The sequence below is a fragment of the Dermacentor andersoni genome, chromosome 6 (genome assembly GCF_023375885.2).
Source record: "Dermacentor andersoni chromosome 6, qqDerAnde1_hic_scaffold, whole genome shotgun sequence".
NCBI lineage: Eukaryota > Metazoa > Arthropoda > Arachnida > Ixodida > Ixodidae > Dermacentor > Dermacentor andersoni.
Genome location: NC_092819.1, coordinates 65,044,269 through 65,064,261, shown reverse-complemented (window position 1 = coordinate 65,064,261; position 19,993 = coordinate 65,044,269). Strand labels below are relative to the sequence as shown.

The 19,993-nt window shown below is 41.7% G+C and overlaps 1 protein-coding gene across 1 annotated transcript in view; it reads left to right on the top strand.

The window, feature by feature from the left end:
• The first annotated feature begins 199 nt into the window (after positions 1-199).
• The window catches only part of LOC126523035 (protein regulator of cytokinesis 1-like), a 28,908-nt gene continuing 9,114 nt past the window's right edge, over positions 200-19,993 (top strand). The window contains exons 1-9 of the mRNA XM_050171864.3: positions 200-504; positions 5,096-5,351; positions 6,683-6,916; positions 9,285-9,452; positions 11,742-11,882; positions 14,433-14,571; positions 16,061-16,290; positions 17,502-17,648; positions 19,100-19,360. Coding sequence (XP_050027821.1) covers positions 467-504; positions 5,096-5,351; positions 6,683-6,916; positions 9,285-9,452; positions 11,742-11,882; positions 14,433-14,571; positions 16,061-16,290; positions 17,502-17,648; positions 19,100-19,360 — 1,614 coding nt within the window. The 5' untranslated portion in view covers positions 200-466. The remainder of the gene's footprint in view (positions 505-5,095; positions 5,352-6,682; positions 6,917-9,284; positions 9,453-11,741; positions 11,883-14,432; positions 14,572-16,060; positions 16,291-17,501; positions 17,649-19,099; positions 19,361-19,993) is intronic.

Sequence of the window (19,993 nt, the reverse complement as noted above, 5' to 3'; positions counted from 1 at the left end):
TTTATTGCGCAACATTGTACATTTGACGACGATTTCGCCTTTGGAATGTAAATGAAGTGCAGAGACATTACGCTAATAGGCAAGTCAGTGGCAATAACCATTTTATAACAACCAGGTTTTATTTAGTATATTGTATAATTTATAAATGATTGGTGAAGTCAGTAAATATCAAATGAAATCCCGTAATTTCACACATTTTGTCATTTGGCACACAGAAGCGGCGCAGGCATCGAGGCATCATACGTCCATGGGTGCACCTATATTTTCTGGCGAGATACCTGATTGGTTCCCACCCAGATGCCGCCGAATTTGTGCTGTGCACGGATATCTTTATTCTATGGCCTGGTGCCTATCTAAGGCCCCTAGATAAAATAACTTTGTCCAAATAGTTTCTGGTCCAACCGACCAACCTGTCCAACCACCAACAGTGTGCAACCTCCGTGCCTCCGTTTCGACTTGAGCAATCATGGAAGAACCGGAGGACCGCGCAATCAAAGAGATGTGGTGAGTGCGATGTTTTGTTTGGTGCCAACTTCTGTACTTACAACGTTTGCAAAGCAGCGATTTTGATACGATGTGACCGAACTGTCTGCAATGTCATGCCAAAGTTCATTGTTTCTGAACAGCGGGATTTGATGGCTTGAATGCATGCAGGTTGACCATTAGCTTTCTAGTTCACTTGCAGAAGAGGGCGGGGCGCGCAAACACTCGTTAACCGTACGAGCTTCCAGTCCATGATCAAAGACCACTGGGGCCGTACTATATAAAAATTTCCTTTTTGTGATCCTTTCTCTTCATGTTTGCTCATTAGCTCCGACGCACTGAGCCAGCTCGTCAGTATATATATAATACAATAATTTGCTATATTCATGGAAAAGTAGGCGTTTTTCTTGACATGCAATGCACAGAATTTGATGTTTGTTGCATTTTTAAAAACTCCCGACAGTAGCACATAGGTCATCAATTTGGAGCTTCTCTTTTTTTCCCCCGGGAGTGTTGCTTTGGCAGCAGTATCTTACTACAGCTTGAATATATATATATATATATATATATATATATATGTGCCGGCCGATCTTTTCTCAAAATTAAAGAAAATCTGGCACCATGTTTTCAACTCTGTAACTCTGCAATGGTAAACAATATTGCACTTATGTAAACTGCATGACCTATTTGGACATCCGATGTACGAGGGTTATTGAATAAGTAAGGGCCATTTGTACTTAAGATATATATATATATATATTCGTTAGTAAAAGCTTTTATTGGTGGGTTTAGTTTAGTACAAACCTGCTTCACTTTTCTACATAATTGCCGTTAACTTCTAAGCACTTTTCGTACTGCTGCCCCAGTTTCTTTGGTCCCTCTGCATAGAAGTTCACCGCCTGTAAATTGAACCAGTCGACAATGGCGGTCTTGAGTTTCTTGTTGTCTTCAAACCGTTATTCCCTAAGCCACTGTTTCAATTGCAAGAAGAGGAAATAGTCACTTGGTGCAAGGTTGGGACTGTAAGGTGGCTGAGCAAGAAGTTCCCAACCAAAATCTTGAATCTTCTTGGTTTGTGCGTTGAACAGCTTCCCGCGCCGTTCATTTTTGATCGCACGTCTCAGTTTTGTGAACATTTTGCAGCATACGTCAGCTGTGACTGTTCCCACGTTCCATGAGATCAACCAAAAGAGTGCCTTTTTTGCCCCAGAAAATGCTAGCCATCATTTTCCTTCCCAAGTAAGGAGACAGCTTGTTTTTTTTCGGTTTTGGCGAAATGGAACGGTGCCACTGCATTGATTGCTGTTTTGTTTCTGCAGTAGCGTAGGATATCCAAGTCTCACCGCCTGTAGCAATGTGCGAAAAGAACTTGTCTCCATCTTGTAGCGGTCCAAAAATACTCGTACACTTGACATTCTTTGCTGTTTGAGTTATGTGAGTAAGCATTTTGGTGCCCACTTTGCACACACTCTGCGATATCCTAGCTTTCAGTTACAATCATGTAAATCGTAGTACTTCCAACAGGAAGAAACTTATCAGCCCACTAACTGTCAGTCATCAATTTAATCTCAATTCCTAGTCCACTTGTTGAACAGTTTCATTGGTCTGGATGCTGGGCATACCACTCCGCTCTTCATCGTGCACATCTCTGAAGCCATTTTTGAACTCTTCGCACTACTTTATGGCCTTTCCTTCACTCGTCACTGTAGGCCCATAAACTATAGCACAACTCCCCATGAATTTCAAAAGCTGATGGTCCTTTTGCATGCAAAAATCAAATTACATGCCACACTTCACAACAGGCGGGAGCAATGATTTTCGCGGACATTGTCTGCATTCCCCAACAAGCAAACAACTATACTGGGCCAAAACAATAACTTCATTACCTTCGCAAAGAATTTTCAGATCGAGCTGCACAAATAGAGCTTTGTTCTGACATGTAAATATTTCAATATAAGCAAACGGCCCTTGCTTTTTGAATAACCCTCGTATTATACAGCGCTCTGATACACCACTTATTTGTGATTCTTTTGCAAAGCCTTAATAAGCATTGTAACAATTTCATGGAAGCTGTAAGCACATTTAGCAGTAACTGTCTACAGAACTAGTTGCCTTATGTTTTTCATGAAGCGTTGGATGCGTAAGCTATGTGCCTCAGTTTATTTTATATTTTCAGATTGTAATCAATTTTTCTAAAGAGCATTGAGGTCTCGAATCAAAATTTTCCTTCCTGCTGAGTATACCGGGTGTGGCAGGTATTTGAGAACAAAGCTACGCCCACACGCAAACAGACACATATGCTAGATGCATATAATTTATGACTATTTAACATTGTGTACAAGTGGCAATGCATGCAATGAATGTCATCATTCAATGAAACCGCCGAGAGCAGCAATCACAGACTCCACACGCTGCTGAAACCGACCACAGGCTGTGATGAGGTGTCTTCGAAACATTCGTCATTGCATCAACATTGCAGCTCCACTGAGAGCCTCAAGGGTGTGTGTGGGTGCCTGTTGGACTTCCTATCAACTATGCCTCATACGTAGTAGTCCATTGGGTTGAGATCTGGGGAACTAGGAAGCCACATGTGTGGAGTAACGTGGTCGTGGACGTTTTTGGCCATCCATTCTTGCGTAGTATGGGCTGTGTGGGATGGTGCAGAGACTTGCTGGGAAACGTACGGCCTCTCACGTGCTACAGCAGCAATCCAGGGCTTCACAACCATGTTCAATACCTCAGTGTAAGCAACAGCGTTAATTCTGGCACCTTGGAGAAAAAAATGTGAAGGCATCACATCTTCTTCACTGCTCATGACACCCAGGACCATCACTGATGCTGGAAATATTGTGCGCATGCCAGTTGGAACATCCTCAAGGCCTTTGCACAGCCATCTATCATTTTTTCAGTTCAGCTTCTGGTCCTGGATGAAGTTTTTTTCATCGAAGAAAAACTACAACATTCCACATGTCTGACAGAGGCCTCGTCAACCTCCAGCTCCTTGGCGATGGCTCTTATAGACTTGCTAAGGTGTTCATCAATGATACCTTGGACGTGACTAATGAATTCTGGTGTCCTAAGAGTGTCGAAACGCTGACAATGTCGTTTCCTTTGTGAAACAGTGTCCACATCAACCTTGGCAGCCTCAAGTTCTTTCCAAACTTTGAACACGAATGATCAGGCAACCTTCAACAATGTTGCGATCTCTGAATCAGAGTGTCCTGCAGCCAAGGACACAATAACTGCATGCCTCTTCATTTGCTGAGTTAACTGAAGTTCTGCCATGGTTACCTGCAGCAAAAAAGTATTTGCAGCTATTATGCACCTAGAGAATGGGGGTCACGAAATGTTTGTTCACAAATACCTGCCGCACCCTGTACACATGAACGAAAATTTTAAGCTCTAGCTTTCCCATCTTAAATGCATCATATTTAGGGTCCTCTATTTGCTTCTTTCTTAGCACGCTGCGCCATCTAGTGGTGCTGCCAAGAAGCCTGCAAGTGGCCTCTAAGACGAGATGCGTGATGCACCAGTGTGTGTGGTGAATGCTAATTGTTCTCACTGGCGACGTACCCAGTGGCATGTGCTCTGTTCATTCAAGAAGTTCATTGAGAGAGCAAATGATAAAGGAAAGGTAGGGAGGTTAACCAGGACTGAGCCCGGTTGGCTACCCTACACTGGGGAAAGGGAAAAGGGGACAGAAAGATTAAAAGAAAAAGAGAAAGTCTACTGGGTATATTGTTCGGTCACTCAGTTCGGATCACAGACGCTGACTCAATCCAGTTGCCTTCAAATATCGCAGCAGAGCTTTTGTGGCCTTTTGTAAAAGTTCATTGAAGTGTGACAAATACTTATTGCACTCATGGCGCAGCTCACTAAAGCGTTGCCATGAAAGACATTCATCAAAGAGCGGCACGCACCTATAGCATCTACACAATGACCCAAGTTGGGTATCAAATAGCTTCTTTGAAGAACGGTACATACCCAGTGACGTATAAGTAGTTCTGCATACCCAGTGACATATGTCAGCGTGAAAGAGGCTCGTGGAAGAGTGCCACATAGGTACCCAGTGCCACATACCTCTTGTTCAAAGCTGGTCTGCAGGTTGGTTTGAAGCTTTTCCCTTGGCATAGCTCAATGTACTACCCATTCCACCATGGACTACCAAGTTACCCAGGTTGTCAGGAAAATGGTTGAAGACACAGACGGACGGACGGACGGTCAGTAAGCCCCCCAGAAAGTGCGTGAAGTACCTCAACAATTTATTACAACCCATGTGTGTTGTAGCACACACATCAGTGGTATAATGCTCTGGTTATGTTATTTTCCAATACTTTCACTAGGTTCGGGGATTTTCAGAGACTGATGCAACATAAGGAGCTCCATTGCCACGCTTGTGGGGATTTTGGAGATCCTGCGCTGTGTTTTATATTTACATGCTCAGTTTTGCAATCGTCATAGTGCAGTTAAACTGCTCATGACATTAATTTACTGTGAACTCGTTTGGCTAGTGTCTTTCATACAGTAACAAGCTTTGTATTTTGCTTTTGAAGCGGGGTAAGCATTGAAAGCAGAGCATACTGAAGCCTCTGCTTTTGTTTTCCAAATGCAGTACAGCCACGACGCGTGACATCTGTGACGTTGTTGGGGACAATGTACGTGCACTGGCAGAATTGTGGCATGACCTTGGAATTGACCAGGAGGCAATGCGAAGTCGCCTTGGAAGAACTAAGAGGCACGTTGTGAAACTTTTCATGGCTATGAGAGAAGATCAGCAGGAGATGAAGGAGAGAATACTAGCACGCATCAGCTCTTACACTAGTGAAGTGGAGCGTCTGGCCTCGGAGCTTGGCATGCCTGTCACCTTGGTGAGTCTCAAATGCGTTGTACATTTGGAATGATCAGCTTTAAAGCATCCCCCCTCACCTCTTCTACTGAATCTTGTATATATATTTTTTTTCTGTACATAATGGGATCACGGTAAAGCGACTTCAATTAATTGATTGATTTTTACGAGTTTCACCAAGTCTATTGTAACTATTGTTATTGAATACAAGGTCTGTGGTGTCAGAAATACAGATGTTTTCTTTGCTGTTTTTCTTGTTTTTTTCTGTAAGCAGTTTTAGGGGCCAACTGCAAACTAACTTCACTTTGCATCAAAGCATATGCTACTCATTTGTAACCAATTTATCCAATCTTGTCAAAACTACAGTGCTTTTTAAATGTCTGCTTTTCTGTGGCCCCAAAAGCCCTTTGTCTAGGAATATGCACTGATGAGCATTCAGATGCATCTGCTGAAGTCTGCATTCACTGTGCTGGTTAAGATAACTTTTCTTTTGCCCTTGATTTACTATGTATTTTTATTTGAACCGAATGTCCTAAGCCTAATTTCAGGCTTGCATTGCCACTGAGCATTCATCAATAATTGTGTAGCATGTTCTTAATGGTATGGTATGGTTCTTAATGGTAAGAAAGAGGGCCCTCTTTCTTTACGTCTGTCCTTGAGTGCGTGCTATTGCATTAAAAGAAAAAAAAGCCTTGGTTAAAGTCCATCAGAAAACAATGCTTACTATGGCATATTCCCACTCTCTTGTGCTATTTGTAATGTGCAAACTGCTAGTATTTTCATAATTAAAACACTATTTTTGTGCATGCCCCTCCTGCTATAACCCCTGCAGGTGTCAATTATGGTCGGCTGTCTGTAAATGAGCACAGTTTACCCGACTTTATTCTGAGACACTTGACCCTCCTCCCCCCATTATATATATAAAAGACTGTGGTAGCATGTTGCTTTGTGCATTTCCTGATGATTCATTGTAATTAGACAGTAATTAAATATTGCCTTATTGCGCTGTCAGCAATGCTTCACTTTGCATACAAGTTCAATCACAGGCTTGAAGCACATGCACTTCTTAATTGACTGCCTGCATTGCGAGAAAGCAGAAATTCTGAATAGAGCATGAAGGCAATAATTCTATACGGGATTGGCAGCGTGTGACATATGTTCGGAAGGACAAGTCATTGCCAATGACTAACGTAAAATGTTTGAAACCTCTACATGAGACAATAGTGCTCTTAAGCAGAAGTTGGCATAACCTGCTAGCAAGCTGTGCCCAAAGTGCATTTGCAGCTGGACCTCTGTCATTTTTCTGTGAACCAGCTGATCCTGATGTCTTCTTTGGTCCTCTTCCCAACACAGCCCGAAGGCCGTACAGTAGTGCAGCAAGAAGACGAGATGCGAGCACTTGCGCAGAAGCTGCGAGAAATAAGGTCTTCCCGCAAGCGAGAGCTTCGCATGTTGAGAAGCGAGGAGGCAGACCTCTGCCACAGGTTGCAAGAGCCTGCATTTGCTTTTGGCAATGGTGGTGCAATACCGTCGCAGGAGGAGCTGCATGAGCTGCGGGAACATCTCCACACTCTCGAACAGGAAAAGGTGTGCATCTAGTCCTTGTTTCTCCTTGTTCATGCATTTCCGTCCATTCAATTTATCAAATATTCCCCTTGGTCATGAATCATGTAGTGTTGATAAATGAATCAAAGGTTCCATAATTTGATTTTAAGGTGGTGGAGATTCCATTGAAAAAAAGTTAATGTGGTAGAGGAATACTTTTTTGCTAGTGAGTCTCCATAATTAGTCATTCTAGGTCGAGGTACTCTGCAGACATTCACGTCATGTCTTTTCATTAGAAGAATTGAATGGTGGACTTGAAGCACCTGAGTGAGTTATCGGCTGCAAGATATGAGAAGAGAGAAACAATTGTTTTGTCATTGGCAACAGACCGCGGCATAACGAACATTGTGTCATGTGCGGCAGTGCTTTTGTCAAAGTCTGTATCAATAGTCGGCACGTACTGGACTGAGTTTAGGACTGAGTGAAGCCGAGGGTTCATGTCACCTGCAGCTTCAAGTCCTAGGTGTCTGAAGGAATGAAATGCATAGCTGTAAATTGCAGGATGAAAAAAAAAAAAAAAGTATGTAGATATTGCATCTGGCTACAATTTTTTTTTTTCTATTAGCTACAAAGTGGCAGTTCATTTCCCTAATTTTAGTAAGGAAGTGTTTATGTTATTCTTGTGGTGAAATTCTGTGCATATTTCATTCGGCTGGTAGAATATATCCAAAATTTTAGCACCAAGAAATATTCTGTGATCTGGTGGGGTGCTCGCAGCACAGGTTTCATCATTACTTTGTGACGTTGCAAAAGGAGGTCCCAGAGCACACAGCTGCGTGGGGACCTCCTGTCAGGTAGTAGTATAAAAAGTTAAGTGAAATAAAACAGCAGCTCAGTGGCAAGAAAAACAATAAATTTCGAATTATCACGGGAAGTAACAGCAGAAACACACCAGAAAATAAAATATAAAGCAGATCATCAAATGCATGGTGAAGTGCAGATTATTAGATGTTGATAACAAAATATAGATTTTTTTTTTTTTTTCAGCTGGGTTAATGAACACATGCTTTATATGTGATTGTAGATTATTCCAAATTGACAGCAGTTATAATTAGTCTGTATACATACCAATCATAATAATTGGTGTATCTTTGGCAACCATAAATTTTTCTTACAAGAAAATCTAATTTGGTTTTTGTTTACCGTAGGAGTTTTCCCTTTGATGTCAGATGGAATTAGATCAGTTACAGTTCTGAAGAAAGAAAACCACAAGATTAAACTTTACCAATTTTTGTATTGATAGTAAGTTGTGGGTGCAAAGGTGTGACACATTGCCATGGTAAGCAGTGTAGGCAAGTATTAGAGTAGCTTGATTATGAATGTATTGTGGTGTCATTAGGTGGGTTGGATAAGTGTTTCCCCATGTTGAGATGCAATAAATGAAATGACTGTGAATGAAAGCAAAGCATAATTTCGTCAAAGTTGACTCGGTGAAATAATGCCGAGATTTGAGCAATATTCTTATGCCATAAATGGACTTCTGTCTTAGGAAAGCAGTGTGGGCTTCCTGCTTCAAGTTGGAATGTAATGTTACAATGAGAAATGAACATTGGGTTACTGCACGAATGGAATGATTGCTTAAGTTAAAGGGCTATTCATCAGGCCCTGTCAGGAATTTTGGTTCTACACTGCAAGTTAAGTGTACAAGTGATCTAGCTGCTAAAAGGTTTCAAATTAGCTCGTTATTGTGGGAGAAATTTGAATTTTGCATTGCATTGCTCCCAGGAGGGTGAGCTTCACTGCCAATGTTCTCTTCCTTTGCCCTAAATGGTGTCCTGACATTCCTTCCTTGCCTTCTCCCATCCCATGGCCAATAAAACAAAGCAGTATGTCACTTAAATTGAGGTGAATTCACAAGCAGCCTCAAAAGAAAGCATCCTTAATACTGCAAAATATTGTGCAATAAGTTATCTACTTGGTAGCCAAGGAACTTTGTGGAGCAATGCTTCCTGAAGCATAGCTTCTTGGGTATTGTGGCTGCAACAGTGGCTGAGCACTTAGAACTACCTTATGAATTTTTTTGTAGACTGTACAGCTCCTATAGATATTTAAAATTTCGCTATCAAATTATTGAATTGTATAGAAATTTCATAGGCTCTTCTATCCACATTCAATTATTGGGTACTTGCACACACCTAATTATTTGTTGGCATGGCGGCATTCGGCCTCGCATGAGCAACCTCCGTTTCCTGCAGCAGATTTCTCGTAATGCGTACACTTTTTCTCTTCCCAGATAATTGGCTAAGTTGCAGAAACGCTGCAGCAAGCATGCTGCAGTTTTTTTGTTGCCAGTCTGCTCTGGCAGACATCCAGCTCTTCCATCCCTGACCCGTGGCCCTGTTTGTTCCAGGTTCTGCGAACTTGCAAATTTGCGGCTCTTCAAAGGGAGGTAGTTGCGCAGCTACAAATGATTGGCGCTGAGCCGGAAACACAGTTCGAGAGACAAATTGTGGACAGCCCCGATGAAGTCATCTTGTCCTTGCAAAACCTTGAAAGTGCTGCCACCTATCTTCACAAGGCAAGTTATTTTTTACCAGCTTACATGCACAGATTTAGGGGCTCTCTCTCCCTTTGCTGTCCTTACTTTCTTACTGAAATTAAGGTTGAACTTTCATTTTCAATGATTTGTGTGCCATACCAAATGATGCTAGTGACAATGGTGGCATTTCAGCGTCTACGTCAATGACAAAGGTGGAAAAAATAACAAAAATAGCCCCTGGTGTTCGTTTCTTTTTGTAGAGCAGTGGATATATAAGAATGTTGATTACATCAAATAACTGCATACATGAAGCTGGGGACAAGTAGTAAAAGCTCTCAGAAATGGAAGCCTGACAAAGCCATGTGCCTCCATACATTGAATGCAATGCAACAGAAACATAACAGTGCATCTTCTTACAGTGAAATAAAAAAGTTATGACAGGAAGACACTAGCAGTGCAAAAAAAAAACTTCCCTCGTGTGACATGCGTGTTCATGCAATAAATAATTTAACAGTACAACCAAGCAGAGTAAACATTATGCTAACAAGATACCAAATTGTGGTATTTGTGATAATTGTGATACGATTGGGGCAAATCGAATTCAACATTAACAAATTTACACTTAGAGTATCCCGCACTAACGACAATCTGCCTGTGTATTACCTGAATAGTGTTGCTTTCGAAACAACTTCATATAAGCACTTAGACGTGCATATAACATCTAAATTAACATGGAATCCTCATGTTGAATATATAACTAACCGAGCCAACCACTTGCTGGCATACTTATGCCGTAACTATTCTTGTGTTCCACCTCCTTTAAAATTACTACTGTATAAAATCCTGTTACGGCCACAATTAGAATATGCTGCAGCTATAAGGGATCCCTTTCACGAAAACCTAATACATTTCCTTGAACTCATCCAAAACAATGCAACTCATTTGTGCAAGTCCAGAGGAAAGCTAGATAGAATGGTAGAGAGGAAGTAGAGAGAAGGCAGAGAATGGGGGGGAGGGTAGAACCGATGCAGTCGCGAAACAAGTGAATAATACTTTGCTCGCAGTTCTCATACAATGTGGAGGGGAGGGGGGAGGTGACGTGGGAAGGCAAGGAAACACTACTTCTGTGGACACGACAGCAGTTGCGCACAAATGGGATAAATTCAAGTTGAAGGTACGGTACGTTTCTGATATTTATGGAAAAATAAACACCACGCAGATTTGTCAAGCTGACAACTTACGCAGGGCCACATTAAAGGGTACTGTAGGGTCTAGACGACACTACGGAATCGGTCACATGTCAGATCAGCACTTATGTGCCTGCCACGGTAGCATTGCGACTATGGCATTGTTCGAAGTCGCGGGTTTAATCTCTGCCTCTGCAGCCGCATTTCGACGGGGTCGAAATAAAGAACGCTTGTGCGCTTAGATTTAGGGACACGTTAAAGAACGCCACGGTGTCAAAATTAATCCAGAGGCCGCCACTACGGCGTGACTCATAATCCGATTGCGATTTTGGCATGTACAGCTCCATAATTCAATTAAAGTTTAATGCTTGTGCCACGATGCAATGCGCTGTGTGAGACAATGAATATGCTTAACCCTCCCGGAGGTTGTGAAGTATGGTGCACAACAATACCTCTCGCTGTTTGTTATGTGTACTTCTCGGACAACCAGCAGTGGTGCCTGTAAGGTAACATTTAACATCAACTTGCCACTTGCATGTTGAACTAAACATTGAACAAATTAAACATTTGCTGTCAACATCACCCTAATTATCGTCAAACAAAGCAAACAGCACAGAAAGTTTCGCTTACATCGATTCCCACAGTGCGTGGGATCTGCATATTTCTTTCCTACGTGAAATGCAGAGAAATGCCATGCATTTAAGAGCATGCTGCATTTAGTAATAAGTGCAGAACTACAATCAAGGTACAGTGCCCAAACTGTTTCAGCCTTGGAAGTCCCTTCGGCAGTGTTTCTAAACTGCATTTGTTGTCTAACTTTTCATAGTTCTGTTCTACATGTCATATAATTTGTAATGTTTCTTTGTAAATTATCTAAGTGTTATAGGAAAGTAAATGTTTGTATTTTCTGTTGTAGATATTTTACAAGGAACATAATGAAGTGTGTTGTAGATAATACATTATATTTGATGAACAGGCTGCATTGTAAACATGCCATTTTGCTGTTTCTGAGCAGGCCTCATAAGGGATAATCTTGTTGCCTGTGGTCAGAGTTTACATTTGTTTCCAGTGCTTTCGAGTTGCAGTAACCAGTCCTCTTATATGGGCCCCACTGTTTCTGTCTTTGCACATGTGTCCACAGTTGAAGGAGCTCGAGAAAGCCCGCCGTGAAGAAATTTCTGCCCTTATAGAGCAGGTTAACCTCTACTGGGAGCGACTCAACGTGCCCGAAGAGCAACAGTTCAGGCATGCCACTGGCCTCATCCCAGAAGCAATTGCCAAAGTAAGTTCCACTCGCACACACTGCATGCCCTCGGCCTGCAACTCTTTTTGTCATTCGATGTTCAACCTGCTGTGAGCGTGTTTTCACTTAGTCCCACCGTGGTCACTCGATGGCTATGGTGCTGAGCATAAGACTGCAGGTTCCGTTCACGCCTGTGGCGACCACATTCCAGTAGGCCTGCAATGCGCATATGCTCGTGTGCCGTGCTTTGGGTCCACGTTGAACTAGAGGTGGTCACAATTAATCTGGAACCCTCCGCTAGGCCATCCTTCATAGCCCCCTGTGCAACTTCGGGATGTTGAAACTCTGCAATTTTTCATATGCACCAGCATGTATATACTAGTTGTTGCATGCCAGCTGTTCTGCAGTATGTCAGTATGTCTGAAACCAGGGCCCTTGTATTCAAATCTGTAATTTATGGAACCTTCATTTGTTGTGGCTTCTGACATATGCAACAGCATTTTACCACTTGTCCTTTACTGGCTCGCTGATGGTCCTGAGTCCTCGCCTAGTGCTCAGTTACTATGAAGCCTCTGCTGAGGCATCACATAGTGCTGTGGTTGTTGCCTTTCGAGCTTTCATGATTGCTGTCCTAAAATGTACTGAAGCCGGCCACAAATGGAGGTTGTAAGGTAAGTGGTGGCTGAACATAGCTGTACAAGCAATTCATAAGACACACATACTCTGTCATTGACTTATAAGTTGGTGTGCACAGCACATGGTATTCTTTTTATTGGGGCTTTGCTCCATTTGTGTGCATTGCAGAGTCTAGATGATTAGCTTAACTTTTCTCTCGGATACTCTACACATAAGCTCGCACGTAAGTCTTCACACATTTAAATCACTTTTATTAAATCTCAATTTCAGCTTCCAACTTCTTTTTTAGACAAAATGACAGAGGTGCACTCAACTGCCATTTATAATAGTACTGTGAACTTTTCAATAAGACAATGGCATGTTGATTGTACACACTTGCACTGTAAATGTGTTTGTATATCTTATCTTGGTATTTTATTGAGCCTTTTATATACTCAGTGGTATGGATTTCTGGAATCCATACATGCAACATTGCATCGTGGATGGACAGCACCCTTGAGGAAGTCTTGGCAGGCTTGCTGTTGTGCAGTGCGTGTAATAATTTGCTGGATAGTTGTGGGAAATTTTACACTTACTTTGATTCAATTGGCTAATGCTGTCCCATTTAGCTTTCAGTGATTTCTTTATACATACTGCAACCAAATGTTTAGGGCATTAGTAGGAATGAGAAACAGTAGATAAGTGACACCAGCAAAAGGAAAACCAGACAAGCACAAGCAAATACAAATATAATACACTTGAAGTGAATTATATGCAAAACTACTTGTATATGGCAACTAAAAAGGTCTAATGGCAACGAATGAACAGTGCCAGATATTGAATTCCAGTGTCCTATTATTTGTGGAAAAAATAATCTATTTGAATCAGAAAAAAGGAATTATGTTCAAAGTGTGAAATTGAGTACAGCCATCTTTAGAAAGGGCTATGACTGTATCCGCAAAAGATGTAGTTAATGATAACACACAGCCATATTTGGAGATTGTGTGATAATGCGACAGGAGTAGTTGGAAGTTCAGTGACTGTAATGGCTGTTGAGGGGGACAAGCTGCGACCATAATTTTCAAATTAAATAAATTTTTTTGGTGCATACTTCAGTGCACATATTCTGCACTGTTTGTACGAGTAGCGAACCAAAGGCATATTTGAGAAATAAGCTTTTATATAAAAGTAGCTTAGTATTGCATGGGATCTTGGATGCTAAGTGCTGTACAAGTGGCCTGCTCTGTTATTTACACAGTGTTGGGAAAGCACGAAGTGCTGTCTGACATAGTGTATTATAATTAACTACAAGGAAAAGCGGTGCTGGTGGGCAATAGGGATTGCCAGGAAGTGTTGACTTTATATTGGATGCTTCATTGGAGATCGAGCACACCTTGATAATGCATTCCGGTAAACAGTTTCATTAATCACTGTGGTCAAGTCTCTCTTATATTGTTCAAAATGCACATTTTTCTGTATTATGACATAATAAATTACGATTTTTCATAATCAAACTTTAACAGCAATGGCAATACACTGAAAGTTAAAACTGAGGCTGAGCGTCGCTTTTAACTATGTGTTTTTGTTTCCATCGCTTATTTTTCCAGTATATGTGACTGAACTTGATTCAAGGATCCAGTACGGGTAAACCAAAACTTTTTACAGGGATTCCATTGTAAGAAAGCTTCATTACTGCAGACGTTGCACCGTTTTGGGCCGAGCCACTTTTGCAACGAGCCTAGCACACCCATAACTTGCATTCCCATTGCCGTTGTGAATAGTGCTTGTTAAGGAAAAAATTGCATAGGCAGTGGTACCAGATTTCCGTCTGTTGCAAGCAGCTTTATGGTGTCTGGCATATCCTGAATGTAAGAGGTGTTGCTGCTGCTGCTGATGTTTCTGTTGCTGAGCTTGTGCCGTGATCAATTCTGTTAATTTGCTCCTCTTGCTGCTCTTTTGCCTCTGTCCTGGCAGCTGAAACAGGAGCTGGCGAGGTTGAAGGACCTGAAAAGGCAGAGGTTGCGGGAGTTTGTGGAACGCACAAATGACGAGTTGCTTGCATGGCGTCGGAAGTGCTGCGTGCCACAGACGCTTGAACAGGACGACCCTGAAGGTTTGTGGCATCTTGAACTTCTGCATTGTGCAGTGTTGCTTACTGTTAAAGGGTACATGCAGTTAGCATTCTCCCGTCAATTCTCGTTGAGATACGAGATAAAAGCTCAAATGTCATTTTAGTCTATTTTCTGAAGTGAGTGGTAGGGGCTAGGCTGTTGCTGGAGAGAGGCACCACTTGCTGAGTGAACACGATCAGTCACTAACTCCTGCTAATTTACAGTTGTTAAATGAGGTTGTGTAACCTTTATTCAGTCTAAAAGTTACGCTTCTAATTTAGATAAAGCAATTTATTGTTTTGGACAATTTCTCGGTGTTTCATCACTGTTGTGGTATGCTAGATACTCTTGTCTCCAGTTGTTTCTTTGTTTTAGTTGTCAATGGCATTACATACATTAACTAGCGTAGATAACACTTCTTTTTGTTCATCATCACATTCACTCCTTAAAATTTTTTTTTTATTAAAGAATGAGAAAATATTACTCGATGGATTCTATATCACAAGCATGTCTTTCTTTTTTTTTGAATACTTATTCGATTCATTAGGGAATCTTGCTATTTAAATACTTAGGTGCCCCCTTCAATAGCAAGACTGTACTGTTGTGTATGAGTACCTCTGTACAGATGTCTTTTGAATTTCAAAGCTCCCTTTTAAAGAAACAGTAAAGAGGTATGCTACATCTGTTCATATGAGTAAAGTGTAACTATTTGCATTTCTTAGACAAATTCTTTTTCTATCAGTGTGAGAACCGAAGCTTGTGCTTTGCACTTCATGTTTTGCACCCCTATGGCAGTTTGTGCTATGACCTATGACCCCTATGACGTTTGTGCTTGTCACTAATGTCCTCAAGCAGAAAAATTGTTTGGTAATTATAGGAGTGAGTCCTTGCATACTCTGAAATGCAAGATATATTTATTAGGACTCGCAGTGCCAGTGTGGCATTGGTCGGGGACCTCACAGACCTACTTCAATGGATCAAAAAGAACATATAACAGCAAAATAGTGCATTTCAAGGTTTTAAGGATCCTAACACTTTATGGCTTACTGTGCAATTCACTTAGGATAATTTATGACTTAGTACTTTTACACACAATCTAGAGGACAAAAACGTGAAGACATGGACAGAACTGCAAATTGAATTCGTCAGTGCGCTGAATTAAGTTTATATCTGGACATGACATGCTGTACATTCGAGTAAGCTTGCCTAATCGGATGTGCATCATCTTGTGTCTGTATGTAAACTCCACCCAGCCCACTATTAAAAGTTTGAAAGAGGAACTTTTTTCTTGCTTTATTCTGGACAACCTTGAGTGTAATTTTTCATCTGTTTTGTCGCATCATGCCTAAACAAGGAAAAAAAAAAGCTTGTTTTAACTCCAGGGTTACAGCAGACTACTCCAGATTGCAGCAGCAGCATGCCTGGTAGTGCATAAATGGTGCATAGATACAAAGCTTCGCTGTCTTACTGCTTTTGTTTCCGTCTTTCCAGATGTCTCGGAAGAGCATCTAGAGCAAATGGAGCAAGAACTGAAGATGTACAAAGATCTCTACGCTGAGAATAAAACCATCTTCGCCAAAGTTGAGCGCCGTGAAGCTCTCTGGGCCAAATTCCTGGAGATGGAAAAAAAATCAAATGACCCTTCTCGCTTGAACAACAGAGGCGGGCAGCTCCTGCTCGAAACAAAGGAACGCAGCAGACTACAAGCAGAACTGCCCAGAGTATGTCTGCACTATAGGGCTTGCTGAAAGCCTTGTGCTAACAGCCCAACCAGACCCTTGACTGGTTAACATCCCTGTCTTCCTATATTCCTCTCTCTCTCTCTCTTGTGCTAACAGAGCCAGAGTTCTGTCCGCAGCTCTTGAGCAATGTGCCGAGGGGTACAGAAAGCCTTCTGGCCTTCTGTGGATTCACACTTGCTTCAAACAAAATTCCAGATAATTCAAACAAATCTCTAAGCTTTGACAGGGTTTGCTACATTTTCAAACCAAGCCGCTTCAAAATGCATTGAAGTGAACTCCTAAACTGAATACTTCAAACATTCTCGCATCCCAGTGAGGCAGAGAGAGATGCAATCAAGAATGCTGCTCGATTGACGCTGACGTACGGTAGAAACAGTCTAGTAGACTTTTGTGAGATTGTAGGAATAACACCTACTAGCCAGGAAACATGTTACGTGAACAAGCTAACATTGCACTAACTAAGCTTCAGCAGCAGTTTTGTGAGCTCTACTCATTATTTTATCTTCGACTTGGGTAGTCGCTATTCATAAATGCTCATATTTTAAGTTTCACATTCTTCAAACTGGCAACTGTGCATTCTATACCGACGGCCAAGCTGACATAGAACAAGAGTAGTTGCATAGTGGAACATGCTATAGTATGTTGCTCAGGGAGCCAGACTTCGTTATCTAAATAGCTATAATTCGAGCTTGCCGATGAGTCCTTAGTAGGCAAATAAATTGCTTGTTTTCTTCTAATGCTCAGTTATTGCTTTTAATAAACGTTCGATAACGGGCAGTGTAATGACAAACTTGATAACTTTGTGAATATACGAGAACGTAAACGTTGGTGGTGAGAACAAAAGTTAATTATTCAAAAACTATTCGAAATTGGATTTGCTTCTCGTACAACTTGTGTTTGATTTGGTCTCAAAATTAACTTTTCGCACACCCCTGCCTCCAGGTTATCATAGGTCTACCGATTCTTTTCAATTCTTTAGATATAAAGCTTTGCAATCTGATTTATGCCTTGTTCCAGAAAAATTTCAGTGAAATCTGTTACTTTTGAGAGCGGTTTGCGCCTTTTCCACTTTCAAGTTTAGTTTAAGCTGCAACATTGCTCCAAGAACATTCCGATGCTGCAGTGCATGTGTTGCCTGTTTGTTGCGCATCATTCTTGTGTGTTGAGCTTGCGATATGTTTTCCCCTCAGCTGGAGCAGGAAATTCGCTCCTACATTAAAAACTACCGTGGCAGCAAGCAGGAGGTCTTCAACAAGTGGGGAGACAAGTTCTTGGGCCATATCGCTGCGCAGAATGAAGCCTACAGCTTGCAAAAGGAGCAAGAGCGACTGGAAAGGGTGAGATCAACCATGGCCTTTTGCTTTAACAATTTTTCTTCACAGCATCATCTGGCACAATGTTAGTTTCATTCCGATGGCTAGGGGGGATTTGCGACAATTTGGCAGCTTCTGTGTGTCTTGCTTTGAGTGGGTTAAGAACTCCGTGTTGTTGAAATTATACAAGAGCATCCATTTGTGAAGTCTCTTATAGCTGGCCAGTTGGTTGAGATTTGCATCTAATGTTGGCTGGCCAGATAGATAATGCAGATCTAGATACAATTTGGACTATGCTACTAGTCCACACTTCGCCCCTCTCTTATTTTGCCTCTCCCCCGCCCTTGTTCTGCTTACAATGGTAAAGGACATCATTATCTTGGCAGAAATACTTCATGTAAACTATGTCCGTCGCAACCTGTACAGGTGCCTCGGTCATTGTATGCTTTAAGCAGTAATGGTATGCTACTTTCCGCTTGTCACTTTCTTGCTTTAAATCAAATCCAAACCCTCTAAAACACTGGCAAAAAAGAATGGTAGCATTTCTTTCTAGGGTTTTTTTTTTCTAGAGTTAAAGCATTAGAGTGTCTTAAATGATTTGATTATTATGGTGTAATGTGACATGAAATGAAGTGACGGCCAGGGCAGAAAAGAACATCACTTGCACCTCTGCTGAAAAGACTGGCCTGCATTCTCACAAAGTTTCATGCAACCATGTTTAGAAAATTTCAGCCCCATATTTCTTTTTTTATGTTGCACTGTACTTAATGTCCAAACATTTGTGTACCAAATGTCTTAATTCCGGCCAAATTTTGAATTCTACACTTTCTACTCATCTATGTTCTCAGTTATCGTTTGATTTAAGATTTTCTGCTTTGGACAATCAAGCTAAGAGATGGTGATTTTTCAGCTTATGTACAATTAGTTGTCCATAAAAATGCAATATATGCTGTTCTGCAACACTTTCTTATGTCTGGTATGAAGCCAGAACCTGGAACAGGATGCCCTATTTTTCCCATTCCCATCAGATAGTGAGAAACAAATTATATTCGAAATAGAATACACTCTATATTGTAAACTCATCCATTTAGCTTTATCAATGAAGATGGATGTCAGAGGCACTTCTCAGCAAATCCACACAACGGAACTAATCCATGTTTTTCGTGCCGCAGGGCGTGTGATGTAGCTACATGTCACAGATCGCTTTCACCTGTGAGAAGCATGTGGTAGTTCCTAGAACTTCGAAAATATTGATCAGTACTAGAGCATACTAGGCTATGGTCTAATCGGTAGACTCCTTTAAGGGTTTTGCGCTACACACAGAGTAGTCTTCGTAACCCTGCTGTTGTAAGCATTGTTGAGGCGAAAGATGAAACCATGCAAAAGAGTCAAACCAACAAATGTCTGGAACATTGCCCAAATCGCAAAGCAGTTACAGCTCGTGCAACTACAAATTAGTTTTACTTTACATACAGGAAAGCCGTCGTAAGGCAGCTAGACCACCCTCTCGAGGCTGCCTAAAGGAAGGCTGTCCTGTTACGCCATCCCGCACCACATCTACCAAGATGTCCAGGCTGGTTGCGAGCAGCAGCAGTTGCAGCAGCTTGGTCACTCCTGGGCGAGCCACTCTGACCAAACAGTTTCCAACCAGACAAACACCGCGTCGCGCTGGTGGTGCCAGTACTTCTGCCCGGAACATTGCCATCCGGCGTCGATCCCTAAAGCGGTCGGCACAGGTACGTATTGCAGTTGTTGCCATTTGTGTAGTAGTGAAACTAAATTTCTGCCGCTACTGATGCAAAATAGAGCGTTTACACCTTGCTGAAATTAAAGTCCTTAATTCTGTCATTTATCGTTTCCATCCCATTCAGGGCAAAAACAATTTTGGAAAGACATAAATGTAGGCAAATCTTGATTTCACCAACTATGATGTGTAACAAACAATTCTCTTTTTTTAATTTCTTGATATTAGTTGCATTCAGAACTACAATTAGCTCTGCAGAAGTCCATGCACACAACATCATCATCATCAGCCTGGTTACGCCCACTGCAGGGCAAAGGCCTCTCCCATACTTCTCCAACAATCCCGGTCATGTACTAATTGCGGCCATGTCGTTCCTGCGAACTTCTTAATCTCATCCGCCCACCTAACTTTCTGCCGCCCCCTGCTACGCTTCCCTTCCCTTGGAATCCAGTCGGTAACCCTTATTGACCATCGGTTATCTTCCCTCCTCATTACATGTCCTGCCCATGCCCATTTCTTTTTCTTGATTTCAACTAAGATGTCATCAACTCGTGTTTGTTCCCTCACCCAATCTACCCTTTTCTTATCCCTTAACGTTACACCCATCATTCTTCTTTCCATAGCT